The 15,873-nt window shown below is 41.3% G+C and overlaps 1 protein-coding gene across 1 annotated transcript in view; it reads right to left on the bottom strand.

Moving 5' to 3' along the window:
• Window positions 1–15,873, bottom strand: part of ADAMTSL3 (ADAMTS like 3) — a 185,765-nt gene that overhangs the window by 42,202 nt on the left and 127,690 nt on the right. The window contains exons 13-15 of the mRNA XM_009897286.2: window positions 8,915–9,119; window positions 7,927–8,074; window positions 6,464–6,548 (exon numbers count right to left, since the gene is read on the bottom strand). Coding sequence (XP_009895588.2) covers window positions 6,464–6,548; window positions 7,927–8,074; window positions 8,915–9,119 — 438 coding nt within the window. The remainder of the gene's footprint in view (window positions 1–6,463; window positions 6,549–7,926; window positions 8,075–8,914; window positions 9,120–15,873) is intronic.

Raw genomic sequence — 15,873 nt, forward strand, 5'->3', positions numbered from 1 at the left:
CCTTCTCTCCCAGACCATTTCTCAAAATTCACCAAAGATAGGTTGCAGGAAAAGAGGAGAAAGAATCACAAGGAACAAGGAAAGTTGTATCCCTTGAAAGGGTAGGGGAAGGACATCACCTAAATATTTCCTCAAACTCCTCAGTGGAAAAAAGAAGAAAATACATGAAGACATATCTGTACAACATAAAACAGCTCCCCAGATATGGAGACTTACAAATATGTCAAAAGTATATTTGCAGTCTGCTAAAATCTGAGAAAGGCCATCACCTTATGTCATACCAGTAATCAGCAACCAGACAGAAGAAAAGCACTTTTCAAATCTAGCCATCTCCAATGCACAGCACCACAGGCTGCTGTTCAGATTTAATCTTGTAAGAAGCCTCTCATCTTCAATAAAAAGGTCTAACTGGCTCAGTCTAAAATCCATCACTTTTATTAGGAAGAATTTATGCTCCTGATGAACTGTAATAAAATCTCATTTTACAGATCATGAATTTACTGAATAAAACAAGGGTTTAGTCTGTAACATTTTCTGGCTTCAAGGGTCTCATTAATATCTGATAGTAATTGTTTAAATGGCACTAGAGCCAAAGGGCTGCATTTCATTAATAAAGTCATCCTGAGTGTCCCTGGGGTACTATTTGTAAGAAATCAAACCCAGAATTTCATAGGACACTTTTTCAGGAGGTTGTAGTTGCTTTTAATTACATGTCCAAATGCAACTGATGATCAAAACATAAATAGGAGATATAAGAGGATATGTTTGACCAATGATAAAAGAATATTTGGAAGGAAACAAGTTGAAATTAGGATTCAAAGATTTTCTCCTTATCATTGATATAGAAGTCTATCTTTCTCTTCACTGCGGGGAAGTTGCACTTACAAATACAAGACAAAAATCTGTGTTTACGCTCTGCATGCACGGTAAGCACAGAAAAATGTCAACAAACGTGGTTGATTCTGTGGATAGTTTATCATCTGGAGCCAGAAACTTTTTGCCAGCATATACAGAGGAAGAATCAAATAGAAGAATGGAGAACAGCTGAGTGGGTAACTTGTAAGGATACTCTAACTCAGTCCTTGGGGTAGTCATCCAAACTGTGTTTGGGTAGATCCCAAGCGAGATTGTTTCCTGTGGAAAAGACTATGACCTTTTCCAACAATGGTTACAAGCTAACTGGCTGTTTTTAAGGGGATGTGGATAAAACACCTTTGCAGCTCTACAACAAAGATAAAGACAGACATCAAAGCCTGTCACTTTGAAGTTTCCTTGAACAGAGCCTCAAAATTTTAGTTAGAACTCACTGGTCCTAGATAGACTTCAGTGAAGGGGACAGTATTTCCAGCTCCTCCTGAAACCAAGGAAAACTGCAAGTGCCCATCACTTTGCAAGTCAAACTACCCCTGAAACATATCACCAGACTGATTTTTTATTGGACAAGTAGTACCAAAATGGTGGATAACTGTGTCCTACAGTAATAAAAATCTGAGTAAATTTCCTACTGATGCAACTTAGCAGCCCATCAAGTGCAACATGCAAACTATCTCAGGTGGCCGTGGAAAAATCACCCTCACCCAACAAAAAGCTTAAGCAGGTGCCTGACTTTAAGCACATTAACTGTTCTTTGTAGTCAACAGGACTACAATAAACTTGTGCTTAAATGCTTTATTGGATCGAAGCTACTGCACAGAGGCTTAAAAAAATCAGGACTGTCTTCTTCTCTGTAACAAAATGTGCAAGTCCATTTGCAGGTGTGTGCCTAACTGGAAAAATGAAACTGATGGACATTCATAGTTCAAAAGCATTGGTTGGTGTTCTGACCACACCTACCAGTTTACAGTCTGAAAGAAAAGAACTTTTTTTGGTAAAGGCATGAAGGCAGCATACCAAAAATTAGTGTTAGTTTTGTGTTCTGTTAGTCGAGTCCATTAAAGCATTCCAAGAATAACCTATGATGCAGTCTTTTGAAATCCTGTATAAATGGAAGGAAATTTTGAACCACAGCAATCTTTTCATTCAACAACCGATTATTTATAAAGAAACTCAGAAAATTCTAAGCATTTTTATTTTGATTTATAGCAAACCTGTGTTATAACTCAGGTTTGCCTGTTGATTCTAATGTCTCCTACCTACCTTGACATTTGCTAAACTAGTCACTTGACTGTTCAGCTATTAAAATCTTAAATTATAGAACTTCTTACAAGATTACCATATTACAGTCATACTAAGTACCTTCAACAGAAGCCAGTGCAGATTGCTAATACAAAATTAGAGTAGGAACTGACTTTCAGAAAGGAACTGACTGGACAGGGAGAGAGCTCTGGAGCCTGGCATTATATTTGAATTTTTAGTTCAGGCAGATGATTTTTGAGTTTTCTGTTTCTCATTTAACATATGCAAAAGCAAAGCCTGTGACAGATCATTAAAGCAAACTCCATTAGCCTTAGAAGTGATATATTTTTGACTCTGCAGAATTCATAGCATGTATATGGCAATGTTTTAGACACAATACTTCCCTGAAGCAAATTCACTCTGCCTTTGATGGCAGATTGGACTCAGGTTGGGATTAATAAGCATCGAAGCACTTGTATTATGATGCATGGCAGAACATCATAGATTTACTAAGGAAAGACTAGGATGGTGATAAGTGACACAACTTTTCACAATCTGGCACAACAGCTGGCACAACTTTTCACAATCAGCCTTTTGGTATAGTCGTTCTTCCCTGCGCAATGTAGAAATCAAATGCTTCTATTCATCTGCCCAGGTATAAATGATGTACATGCTACAGATGCAGCAGAGAGCATGCCGATGCTGCACTGCAGTGTTATCACGGAATCACAGAATGTTAGGGGCTAGGACCTCAAGAGATCATCTAGTCCAACCTGTCTGCCAAAGCAGGATCACCTATACCAGGTCACACAGGAACTCATCCAGCTCGGTGAATATCTCCAGAGAGATCAGTCTAATGGAAATGTGCATTTACCTGGCGCACACTGAAAGTCAGTTTAGGATGACCTGGAATTGGAGCAGTGACCTAAATATTGGTGATAAAACTGCAACAGAACAGCCTAGTCCAACCAAATCAAATGTGAACTGAAAACTTAGTGTGGCCCTCTGCAGCTTTCCAAAGATTTGGAAAACAGTGTCTTTTAATTTTTATTTTCCCCATGCCTGCAGTTCTTGCTTTCAGTAAAGAAAGGAAATGCCTAACTCCTGCAGAAAAACCCAGATAGTTCCAGTTCAACCCTACTGCACAAAGGGGTCTAGATAAAAGTTTGCGGAAGCATCTAAAATGCTGGCTGCTTACTGGGGCAGAACTTCCACAATGCTGGCACCTTACTGCTCCCTTCATGAAGCACCCCACTTGCCTGATCTAAGCAGATACGCAATGTCAAGTTTTATCAACCTTGAGTGTAATGTGTTGGACAAAATCATCTGCCCATTTTCAGAGAAGCTGCAAAACAGTGTAATTTTCTACCACCAAAGGCATGATGGAGACATTTCTGTGAAAATGACTCCAATGCAAAGAGCAGGCACCTTTATGAGACACTGCATTTCACATTCAGCAAGCACAAATCCGCAAACCTGGTTATTCCTTTTAACTCAGGCTGCTGAAAGAAACACATCAGCTTTTGAAAGCATTTTAGTTTTGTTCTAAGCTATGACAGGAAAAGGCAGTTCAGATGTCTATTTCTTTAACTTACAATTAATAAAAAAAGATGCAAAAACCTTGCTGGAGCTTCTCTGCAAATCACACTGTAACTAAGAAGGCTCAAGGGAGGAATGTTTAAAATAATGATTGGTATCAACTGTCATCACATTCCACAACTAAAAACTAAAAAGGTCAGACCTACATTTTTCTTGGCCTCGCTTTAAGGGCAGTCGTTTTTTATTTTGCTAATAATGAAAAAAAAAAGCAGCTTTTGAACGTTCCTCCTCTGTGTAAATTCAGGACACCAGCCATGGTAGACCACAGCGGCAGAAGTATTTATCTTCCAAAAGCTACTTTTGGCATATTCATCATTTGTGGGTTTTAAAACACAGCTGCATTTATTCTCTTATTCATTATCAACTGAAGTATCACACAAAAGCATAGAAGGACAGTTGTAATAAAAGGATAGATTAGAAGTTGAGACTTCATCTTGTGGTTTAAGTTTGGATGGCGAGAGGATAACTAAAATTAAAAGCGATGGCATTTTACCAAGGAAATCCTAAACTTCCTGCTAGGCAGAGGTGGGCTATGAATTATCACTGTGCCATGGGTAAATTACAGAAAACAAAGTTAACCAGATACAAACCAGAGGGACATTGTCTTATAATTTACTGTGGGAGAAGTAACAACCTTTTGTTACAGTTTCTTTTAAAATCCTAAACCCTGACCCAAAAATCTCACTCCAGCGAGAAAAGACAAAGCATGAGATCTAAGGTATCTATTGAGAAACTTTCCTGCTTGCAAACCATTGTCCACACAACCAAAAGGAAGTCTGCAAAAAAAGAACGAAGTTAGGGACCAGTTTTTTCTCATTTCTCCTTACCTGTCAGTTTCCTCAGAAGCATAAAGAGCAGGTGGCAGGTAAAAAGAAACTAATGGAGAATATGGCTGCAGCATTAGAGCTGGGTCCCAGGAGAGCCCAGAATACCCAGACTAGGAAAGCACAACACCTCAATGAAGAGAAGGATGTCAGCGAAGAGTCATCATCAAGAAGTAGCTGGAGAAAACTCTTAGCCTTAGGTGAAGATGATTCAGAAAAATGTGAAGGAAAAAGTCTCAAAAAAGTCTCAAGACAAGATGAGGATTATGAATGAAAGATAAAGAAAATCTAAGTCTCCAGAGTAAGTGAAAAAGAAAAAAGATTCAGGAAACTGCAAAACTGCACAGGTGTGACAGGACATGCACTGAGAACTTGAACACATGGCTTCACTCACACTGTGAGGCTGCAGTGGAATACATCAGTCATGTCTAGGACGGCATGAATCACTGCTTTCTTCTGAGGACAAGGTACAAGGGAACTCATTACAAAGTTTCCGGCTCAATTCTATTATACTCTAAATACATTCTGAACTGGCATGCTGTGTCCCTGCCAGTCCTCCCTGCTTGTTCTGTCAGACTGCTGCTGAAGGATCCTAAAAACCTAGAGACTACATTAGCTCATGGTTGCCACAGCATGGTTAGCTAATGCTAGAGATCATTTTCTTTATAGCTTCACGCTGAATACTTTTTAGCGGTGGCCTCACACACCTTCATTCTGATATACTGACATTCACATTTGATTGCATCACCCCCTTCGACAATCACTCTGTATTTTTATATCTTTGCTACTACCCTGTTTGGCTTCAGGGCCACCAAACTGAGGAGCTGAATAACTGCTCACAGTAGGCTGACACCTGACTTGAGGCTAGAGCAGTGAAAAGTTTAAAGCAGTCACCATAACTATGCAAACACCTGTTTGGCAAGAGGTTTCTTCTGTGAGTCAGTGCAGGTGTAAAGATTTTATTACTCATGATCACACCTGTTGGTGCATGTGTGCCAAAAATCAGGAATGGCTAGATGGAGGAAGAAAAACAAGAAGTTATAGGGCACACTCCACTCTCAGAGCAATATAAAACCAAAGTAACTTCAGTAAGATCTTCTAAGTTATTTTAAACTAACATTACTAGAAATGAGTGCAGAATTTTGCACTGCACAATAAAACACCATTCAAAATGTCTCATGAAAACCTTACAGAAAGTTACTACTTTCTAGAAAGTTATATACTATATATTGAATATAAAAGAAACATATATACGTGAAACACACACAGGGGATATAAGCAATTGTGTGGATGCCCTAACACACAAGGGACAAGAACAAGTGTAGTTGGAGTTAAGTTATGCTTTCATCCACAGGACTTCAATGTTGCAAGGCTTACCCCCACCAGCTTTTAAATGGACTCATCAAATCCAGATGTTATTTCACACACACACACAGACACATACACACATGTAAAATATCACAGCTTATTCCCATAGATTCAGCTAAGCTCATAGATCAGCAGGTTTTCCTCACTTTATGCATTGGTCTTGCCCCCCAGGGAAATCCTGGCAGTGCTACAAAGTACATCTCAATTTTTAATACAACCACTAGATTTTTGAGGTAACAGCAATGACTGGGATAAAACCGAATTAATTTAATTTACATCTTCTGAAATGCTTCCATATGCATTAATTAGGGCTTAATAAGACTAAATTAAGATTCCTTTGCATTGCTTGAATGATTTGAGGACATGATAATAGAGTAACTCTGTGTCATCCAGAACAGGAGCTCCAGATGCAAGGGTGTAAAATTAGGACCAGCTCACAACAGGTCCAAATGTCAAAGCAAATAGCATAGCAACAGTTCTTCCAGATGATCTGCAAAATATATGTTTGGAATATATGTATGGAAATGTTCTTTCACCGTAAAAGACAATGGACTTACGTTGGCTCTTCTGAGACTGTTCTGGTCTCTTCCATTTCATGTGCCTGTTTAAACCAAGGCAATTTTGCTTCCACAGGAGTTTTTTCTGGTAGAGAATAAACAAATAAATTCAGTAATTCCCCCAAAATCAAAGCAATACATCGATGTTAGCACGATTCAGCTTAGCACTTCACATTTTGCCTAAGAATCTAATGCTTCTGAAGAAAACATAATTTACTAGAAAATTTCTTCATGATGTTTGATCTCCTTTCTGACACTCCTTTATACTGAGAGGGTACCAGTAACACAACTTCTATTCTTGTTTAACCTTTTAACATTCTTCTCACAGCTGCAGGCATTTTCTAGTAGACTGTAGATTGTATCTCAGTGGAATGGATTATCATCGTAACTTGTTTATAGCTGAAGATGAACCCAGAATATAGCAAACACACACTGCTCTCCAATGAAGATTGGCTTCATTAGACAATTTTTACAGGATTTTTTTTTTTCTGAGTTAGTCAACTTTCTCAAAATTGGAAATTAATTTACAAAAATAATACTTGTATCTGTCTATACATCCTACACTCTTGTGATGCTTTTTCTCAGATTGCTGTAAGACATTTGAAGATCTGTGCCTCCAAAAGTAAAACACCAGAAAAAGGTTCTTGAACTTTCAGTGCTAGTTTCTACTTTGTGGTTTAACTCTGAATAGTTTTCTGCCTGGAAAGTTCTCTAGGGTATGAAAACATCCTGAAAAGAGATACAGGGTTGTCTATAGATAGCTTTCACCTTTTTCTATGTAAATCTTTAGAGTGAGTTGTGAAGCTCTGAATTACAATCTTTCAAATAAAAACTGAAAGAATAAGAGTGGCACCCACTAAAATTTTCTAGGCCCAGAGGGGCAGAGATAAACAAAGGACAAGGCATTCCAGTTTCTCCGCTCATTTTTTCCCTTTTTCACCTTCCCACCCACTGTTTAATGCTGTAACAATTCTTTTAGAGAATGTCAATTTACATCATTGTTACAGACCTTTTAAATATGCAGAAATGGAGAAAAGTGAACGGAACAAGTTTGGTTATAGCTTAATGAACTAATGAGGCCCACTGAAAAATGCTGACACACTTAATGAGATGCAAATGAACAAGATCCCAGGTGATACATATGGAGTTATCATTCCTGTTTCAAGTGTTACTGAGCAACTCCTCCTCCCCCGGTTGAACTCATTAATTCTGATTTTCTCCATTTGACCAGGCTCTATAGATTTAGATAGCATGTTCACCTCACAACAGTCTGGCTACATTATCAGCAAAAAAATATCAGCAGGACACTTTTCCTAGCACCAATAATTAAAATGCTTGTTTTTGCCAAGACTGAAATGAGTCCTAGTAAATTCAAGCTTCTGGCATTTCTAAAAAACATTACCAGGGGCTTTTAATTCTCTTATACAAAAATGTAAACCAGTAACAGACAAAATTCCAGTTACCTTTTGGCTTGTAACATGGTATTGGCACAATGCACTCTTCTTTTATGTGCAGTTTAAGTTGTGGATTACAGCCACCAACGTGCTGCCCACGGTGGTCAATACAAAGCACTACTCGGTAACGCAGGCCTCGGCCACAGGTCACTGTGCACTGCAGGAGACAATGCAACCATCTCATGCTGCCTTTTTTTTTTTTCAATTATATTTACATATAACATTAAAAAAGCAAGCTAAGAGTACTGATGATGTGTTTACCAAACTTTTTCCACAATCAGTCAGGTATCAGAGATGTATGAATTTCTCCCTGGCATTGCTAGGTGAATAAAGAAAAGGTTGATGCTGGAAAAAATGCCTAAGTTTTGGGAACACAAGTGAATTCTTGGGGTTTTGTAACACTGATTGGCAACAGTCTGTGTACTGAGAATATGCTCTCACAGTGATTATTTTCAGTTAAAGCTGTGTCAGATGTGCTGCAAGAACAGTTTCTTCACTGTATGTCAGTGATGTCATCTGGGATGAACTAAGGAATTATAGAAGTGTTGAGCTATCTGACTGTATCAGATAACTGCAGCCAAGATAAGTTGGCTTTATGCTCTTGTTACTATAACGAAAGGTAAGAACGCTGGAAAATCACTCTTGCAGACATGTCTGCCTCTAGACAGACATGTCTTTAGCTATTACAATGCCATGAAATATTACATTTATTAAGAACTGTGAGACAAACGACTTCATTGCAAAGGGGCCTGACCTCTGGCTCTAATTTCTCCTTAATGTAAAGCAGGAATCCAACAGGCATAAATAATTCTATATGTATTTTTCTCCACACAGACATGTTAACATTTTGATTATCAAGCCAAATGACTTAGCACAAACATCTACACTACAAGTTATACTTGCAGAGCTGTATTTTTCTAATATCTATATGCTAACACAGCACTCAAGGCTTTCTTTAGAACACAGGGATAAGGGTACAAATTTCTTTTCTACTTACTTGAGACCATTCCATTGCCACCCATTTAGGACAATCAAACAGATTGCAGGTTTGAATGACTTTGGGCTTAGGTGCATACATGCATTTCCATTCTTCCACTTGCAGTATCTCTCCATGGATGGTCTCTTCCACACACACAAAACTTCTCCTCTGAATACCACCTCCACAGGAGACTGAACATGCAGTCCACGGGTTATGCTCCCACCTGGAAAAAAAAAACCCTCACAAATTAAAAATAAGGCTGTTTTTCATTCCACTAGGATCTATTAAAAGTGCAAAATACTGAATCCCACCTTCGTGTCATTAGAATCCACTGACAGATTGGTTGCTGGGTTCTTACCACACACTGAATATAAACACACTGAATTAAATAGCTACTTTGCATTATTCCAGGCTTAAACTCACATGCAAAATGAGTACATTTCCCAAAACAGCTGAAAATCTTATTCTCATACATGAGTTAAAGACTCTAAACAGACTGAGTGTGGTCGTTTGAGGCTGTGCCTTTAAGAACAAACACTGCTGGAACACACTGGCTAATGTTTTTGGTACTAGAACCAAAACATTCTGATATTCTAAACGAATTTCATTGGTTGATAAACAAAAATTCAGCTTTAGATTGTGAAGCGGTTGGAAAATTTTTTCCTCAGTTCAGTTCGGTTTGGGAGTTGGGGGAGTTTGGTGTTTCAGCCTGTTCTCCCTGCTTGCTTCTTCTGCGAACTGCTGGACTTGGCCTTCAGATAAGCAAACACTAATCCTGCATGGGCTTTTGAAGCTTGCTAACAACTCTTTTCCTTAGTAACTTGCCTTTCTCTCTCTCTAACCCCTTTTTGGGGAAAAAGGGAGGTAAGGGGGGGAGAGAGGGGGTTCCAAAGAGGGGATCCCTCCCTGAGGGAGGGATTTTTGTTGTGTTATTTGTCTTTGCTGTGTATTTCTGTGTATATATTGTAAATACCTGTATATATTGTGTTATATATAACCTGCTTTCCATATATGCTTGTAAATATATAGCTTTTGCTCTTCGACTGAGTTAGCTGTGGTTTCTTACTCTGTGGAGGAGGGAGAGCTAAGCCCTCTCTCAACCTACCACATTTATTGGCGCCCAACGTGGGGCTTGGTGACAAATTAGTTTGATTTATTGCTTGCTTGAGTCGAATGAGCAAACATGAAGGTGTTTTGGCTTTTTGAGCGTCTGTTCTTCTCGGTCTTTGGTGTATTGATCTACAAGTATTGCCTGGGTATGATTATCGATAAGATAGGTAAATATATAATGCAAAAATTATATTTGTGGTTTAAGTACAAGATTCGGCTTCTGTATGATCAGTGCCTGGAATTCTTTTATGTTAAAAAGTACAGGAATGTTACATCTAGCACACTCCCTATTGAGATAAAAGAGTTTAAGATTCCGCTCGGTGAAAGGGTAATTTTAAGTGATGGCTGGGATCCAAAGCTGATTTTCTTGATGTGTGTAGTCCTGCTGATGATGATAATTAATGTGTATTTGTTGGTAGCACTGTACCGGGAGAAAAAAGTGTCCAAGGCATGTTTTGTTATAAAACGGAGAGTTAAGAGACGAAAACGCCACCCTAGCTCTGTTTCAGGAACATCCAGTGAGGATGATAATGGAGAATCTGTGTCAGTTAAAGATAAAGCTAAAAAGTCAATCGGCAAGGCAGCTCTGAATAGCAATGGTGATGATTCTGGCAAGCAGCCAGGGGCTACAGTAGCCCCAAACATGGCGGCTCCCGTGTCCCCAGCAGCCACCATTAACGAGGCAAAGTCATTTCCTCCTTCTTCCATGGCAGGAGCGGAAGCGTCCTCCAAAGCAGCTAATCTGTCTCAAAGCTTATCAGCTTCTGATAATAAGGCAGCTGGAAACCCAAACACAGCTCCAGTAAAGCAAGTAGCAGTTTTAACAACAAGGAAGGGTAAGACTAAAGCTGATTCAGGAGCTGACGGGGATGCACAGCAGGGTTCTTCTGCTGGGGAGGAAGAGAAAATCTGTCTTAAAAATATAGCTGAGTTATTGAGATCATCAGAGGATCGAGATGCATCTCTTGGTAGGACAGCAGCTAGTGGTGGTGCTTCTCAGCTTAAAGGGATCCTTGAGAGAGTGACAGAAAGGTTGTTTGGACAACAAGTTGAGGAACAGGAGGCAGAGGAGCAAGAACAAGATGACATAACCGACTGCTCTTCACCACGTGAGGAGCTTAGAAATGTGAGAAAAGACTATCTCAGAGCAGATAAGGAGCCAGTTCTCGCTTGGCTTGGTAGATGCTATGATACAGGTGCTCCAGCTCTAATGGTTGGAGACAAGTCAGCAGCCCAGCTAGGAACTCTCTCAAAGGATAATGGAATAGATAGACATCTAGGCAAGGCTCTCGGTAAGGTTAATCTGTGGATACGCCTTCTAATGGCGGTTCTCATGAGATACCCTTCCCGAGATGATCTTCCATGGAATCCTAAGCCCTGGACTACCATAGATGAGGGAATCAAGCGTCTGAGAGAATTTGCTGTTAGAGAGGTACTCTATGGTGAACATGAATCTCTGAATCCTGATGATGTTCCTGTAGGAAATGGTCTTGCTAAAAAGCTCATCAAGCTTGCTCCTTCTAATTATGCAAACATTCTGGCAAGCAGAATTGTAGCAAGAAATTATGGTGGAGCTCCTCTTACGGTTGGCCAATTCACTGATCAATTGAGACAATTGGATGATAGCATGACACGTGTTTCTTTGGTTTCAGCCATTGAAACTCTGTCTGGAAAACTGGAGAATTGCATGAAAGAGCTGAAGGATGAATTTAAAAACACCATCTCCCAATTGGCACAAAGAGATGATTCCAATTCTTCCTCCAGGTGGGTACAGGTTTCATCTGTGAGGAATAGACATCCTCCAAGGAGGTCATTCCAAAACAGATCAAACCAAAACAGACCACCAAGGCAGTCACGTAGGACTATTTGGATTACCCTGCGTGATCAGTTTGGTGAGAACATGAACAGGTGGGATGGTGAACCAACTTCTAATCTTTTCAGGAGACTGAGAGAACTGCAAAGTGGCAGAACCCGAGGTAGCAATACCAGAAGGGTAGCTGTTACTTCTACAGTTCCCCAGGACAACTCTAGTAGCTCCAACAGTGGCTCCAGTTCTAACACTGCACAGTGTGCTCGTTGCACCTGTGGACATGTTCCCCATAACTAGGGGTGCCCTGCCTCCCGCCAGGGGGAGGAGAGGGGTAATACAGATAACAGAATCTATTGGGATGTGTACATCCAGTGGCCTGGCACTTCACACTTTCAGAAGTACAGGGCCTTGGTTGACACAGGAGCTCAGTGCACCATATTGCCATCAAATTATCAGGGATCAGAGTCCATAACTATTCTGGGAGTCACTGGTGGATCTCAAGAGTTAAGTAAAGTGGAGGTTAATATAAGCTTAACTGGTAAACAATGGAAAAAGCATACAGTTGTGACCGGACCTGATGCACCTTGTATTTTGGGAATTGATTTTCTGAGAGAAGGGCGTTTCAAAGACCCTAAAGGTTACAAATGGGCTTTTGGAGTAGCTTCTGTAGAAATTGATGGACAAAAACTGAAGCTGTCTGCTAGACCTGAGCTTTCTGATGAATCTGCAGTTGTGGGACAACACAAGATTCAGGACATTAAGTTGCCGGTTGCTTCTCGGACTGTGCATCACAGACAATACAGAACCAACCGTGACTCTTTGTTGCCCATTCAGAATCTGATTCGTCAGTTGGAGAGTCAGAAAGTCATCAGCAAAACTCATTCACCTTTCAACAGTCCAGTGTGGCCTGTGCGAAAGCCAAATGGAGACTGGCGTCTGACAGTGGACTACCGAGCCCTGAATGAAGTAACTCCGCCTATGAGTGCAGCAGTACCAGACATGATGGAACTCCAGTATGAGCTGGAATCCAAAGAGGCCAAATGGTATGCTACCATAGACATTGCTAATGCCTTCTTCTCTATTCCCATAGCAGAGGAATGCAGGCCTCAGTTTGCTTTCACCTGGAGAGGAATCCAGTACACTTTCAACAGACTGCCAATGGGCTGGATCCACAGCTCCAGCATCTGTCATGCAGTAATCCATGATGCTCTGGAGGAAGGTGGTGCTCCAGAACACATCCAGTTCATCGATGATATCATCGTCTGGGGTAAAACTGCTGAGGAAGTCTTCGAGAAAGGTAACAAAATCATGGACATTCTCCTGAATGCAGGTTTTGCCATCAAGAGAGACAAAGTGAAAGGTCCTACCACAGAGATCCAGTTTCTGGGAGTGCAGTGGCAGGATGGACGCCGACACATTCCAGTGGATGTGGTAAATAGAGTCTCTACCATGGCAAATCCCACGAACAAGCAAGAAACTCTACGTTTCTTGGGGATAGTGGGATTTTGGAGACTACACATTCCTGGATACAGTCAGATTGTGAAACCTCTGTATGATGTGACTCGAAAGAGGAACAGTTTCCACTGGGGACCTGAACAACAAGCAGCCTTTGACCAGATAAAGCAAGAAGTAGTCCAAGCAGTGGGTCTGGGACCTGTGCGAGATGGTCCAGACATTAAGAACATTTTGTACACGGCTGCAGGTGACAATGGTCCAACCTGGTGCTTGTGGCAAAAAGCTCCAGGTGAGACACGTGGACGACCTCTTGGTTTCTGGAGTCGAGGTTACAGAGGTTCAGAGGCTAATTACACTCCAACAGAGAAAGAGATACTAGCTGCCTATGAAGGAGTGAAAGCAGCTTCTGAAGTAATTGGAACTGAGTCACAACTTCTCTTAGCTCCCAGATTGCCAGTTTTGAATTGGATGTTCAAAGGCAAAGGTTCCACACCACATCATGCCACAGATTCCACCTGGTCTAAGTGGATGGCCCTGATAACACAGAGAGCTCGAATGGGAAATCTTGAAAGACCTGGTCTGGTGGAGGTGATCTCAAGTTGGCCTGAAGATACCAACTGTGCTAAACCTCCAGAGGAGAGAGTAACTCGTGCTGAGGAAGCTCCTCCTTACAATGACCTTTCTGATGATGAAAAGAAATATGCTTTGTTCACAGACGGTTCCTGTCGTCTCGTCGGGAACAAGCGAAGGTGGAAGTCTGCCGTGTGGAGTCCAACACGCCGAGTTGCAGAGGCGAAGGATGGAGAAGGAGAATCCAGTCAGTTTGCAGAGGTAAAAGCTGTCCAGCTAGCTCTCGACGTGGCTGAACGTGAGAGATGGCCAAAGCTTTATCTCTACACCGACTCATGGATGGTAGCCAACGCTCTATGGGGTTGGCTAAAGAACTGGAAAAAGAATGGCTGGCAGAGGAAAGGAAAACCCATCTGGGCAGCTGAACTGTGGCAAGACATTGCTGATCGAATCGAGAGAATTCCAGTGAAAGTGAGACACATTGATGCTCACATTCCCAAGAGCAAAGCTACTGAGGAACAGCAGCACAACCATCAGGCAGATCTAGCTGCAAGAGTTTCTCAAGTAGACAAGGACTCTGAACTTGATCTCGACTGGAAACACCGAGGTGAGATATTCTTAGCTCGGTGGGCTCACGATTCGTCAGGACATCAAGGCAGAGATGCAACATACCAATGGGCTCGTGACAGATCCATAGACATTTCCATGGATGCCATCACACAAGTCATCCATGACTGTGACATTTGTGCTGCTATTAAGCAGGCAAAGAGAATTAAGCCCTTGTGGTATGGTGACAGATGGTCCAAATACAGGTATGGTGAAGCTTGGCAGATTGACTACATCACTCTACCACGTTCTCGTTCTGGTAAGCAGTACGTGCTTACTATGGTAGAGGCAAACACTGGATGGCTGGAAACTTACGCAGTCCCACATGCAACTGCACGCAACACCATTCTCGGTCTGGAGAGACAGATCCTGTGGAGACACGGAACTCCAGAGAGGATTGAGTCAGACAACGGAACTCACTTCAAGAACAACCTTGTAAAGAGCTGGGCAAAAGAGCACGGTATTGAGTGGATTTTCCATATTCCTTACTATGCACCAGCTGCAGGGAAGATTGAACGCTACAACGGTTTGTTGAAGACCACTCTCAAAGCCATGGGAGGTGGATCTTTGAAAAACTGGGAGAAACATTTAGCACAAGCAACCTGGCTGGTGAACAGTAGAGGTTCAGTGAACCGAGCTGGACCTGCACATTCTGATCTGCTACAGAAAGTAGAAGGTGATAGAGTTCCTGTTGTTAGGGAAAAGAATCTGTTAGGTAAAACTGTTTGGGTATTTTCGCCCTCAGGAGAGGCTAAACCTGTCCGAGGGGTGGTTTCAGCAGAAGGTCCGGGTCACACTTATTGGGTAATGCAAGAGAATGGTGAAATTCAGTGTATTCCACAAAGAGATTTAACTTTAGCTGAGAGAGTTTAATTTCAGAATGTTGTACAGCTACAGCGCGTCCAAAGGAAAGAGTCCCTGAGGAATCCACGGTGCACGAACCCTGAGAACCCTGAGAGCCCTGAGTCAACTGAGAGTCCCTGAGTCCCTGTTTCCCTTTTTCTTCGCTTCGTCTGCGGAGAGACAAACTGTTTTCCATTTTCTTGATTTTGGATTTTCTAGGACTTCTGAATCATCTACATCTGAGTATAGCCGGAATGGACGATGAACTTAACTTACAAACTGTAAATATTGTTCTGGATTGGATGGACAGTACGAACAGCCAATGAAATTGTTTAGAAAGGGGTGGACTGTGGTCGTTTGAGGCTGTGCCTTTAAGAACAAACACTGCTGGAACACACTGGCTAATGTTTTTGGTACTAGAACCAAAACATTCTGATATTCTAAACGAATTTCATTGGTTGATAAACAAAAATTCAGCTTTAGATTGTGAAGCGGTTGGAAAATTTTTTCCTCAGTTCAGTTCGGTTTGGGAGTTGGGGGAGTTTGGTGTTTCAGCCTGTTCTCCCTGCTTGCTTCTTCTGCG

The sequence above is a fragment of the Dryobates pubescens genome, chromosome 17, assembly GCF_014839835.1.
Source record: "Dryobates pubescens isolate bDryPub1 chromosome 17, bDryPub1.pri, whole genome shotgun sequence".
In the NCBI taxonomy this organism is placed as follows: domain Eukaryota; kingdom Metazoa; phylum Chordata; class Aves; order Piciformes; family Picidae; genus Dryobates; species Dryobates pubescens.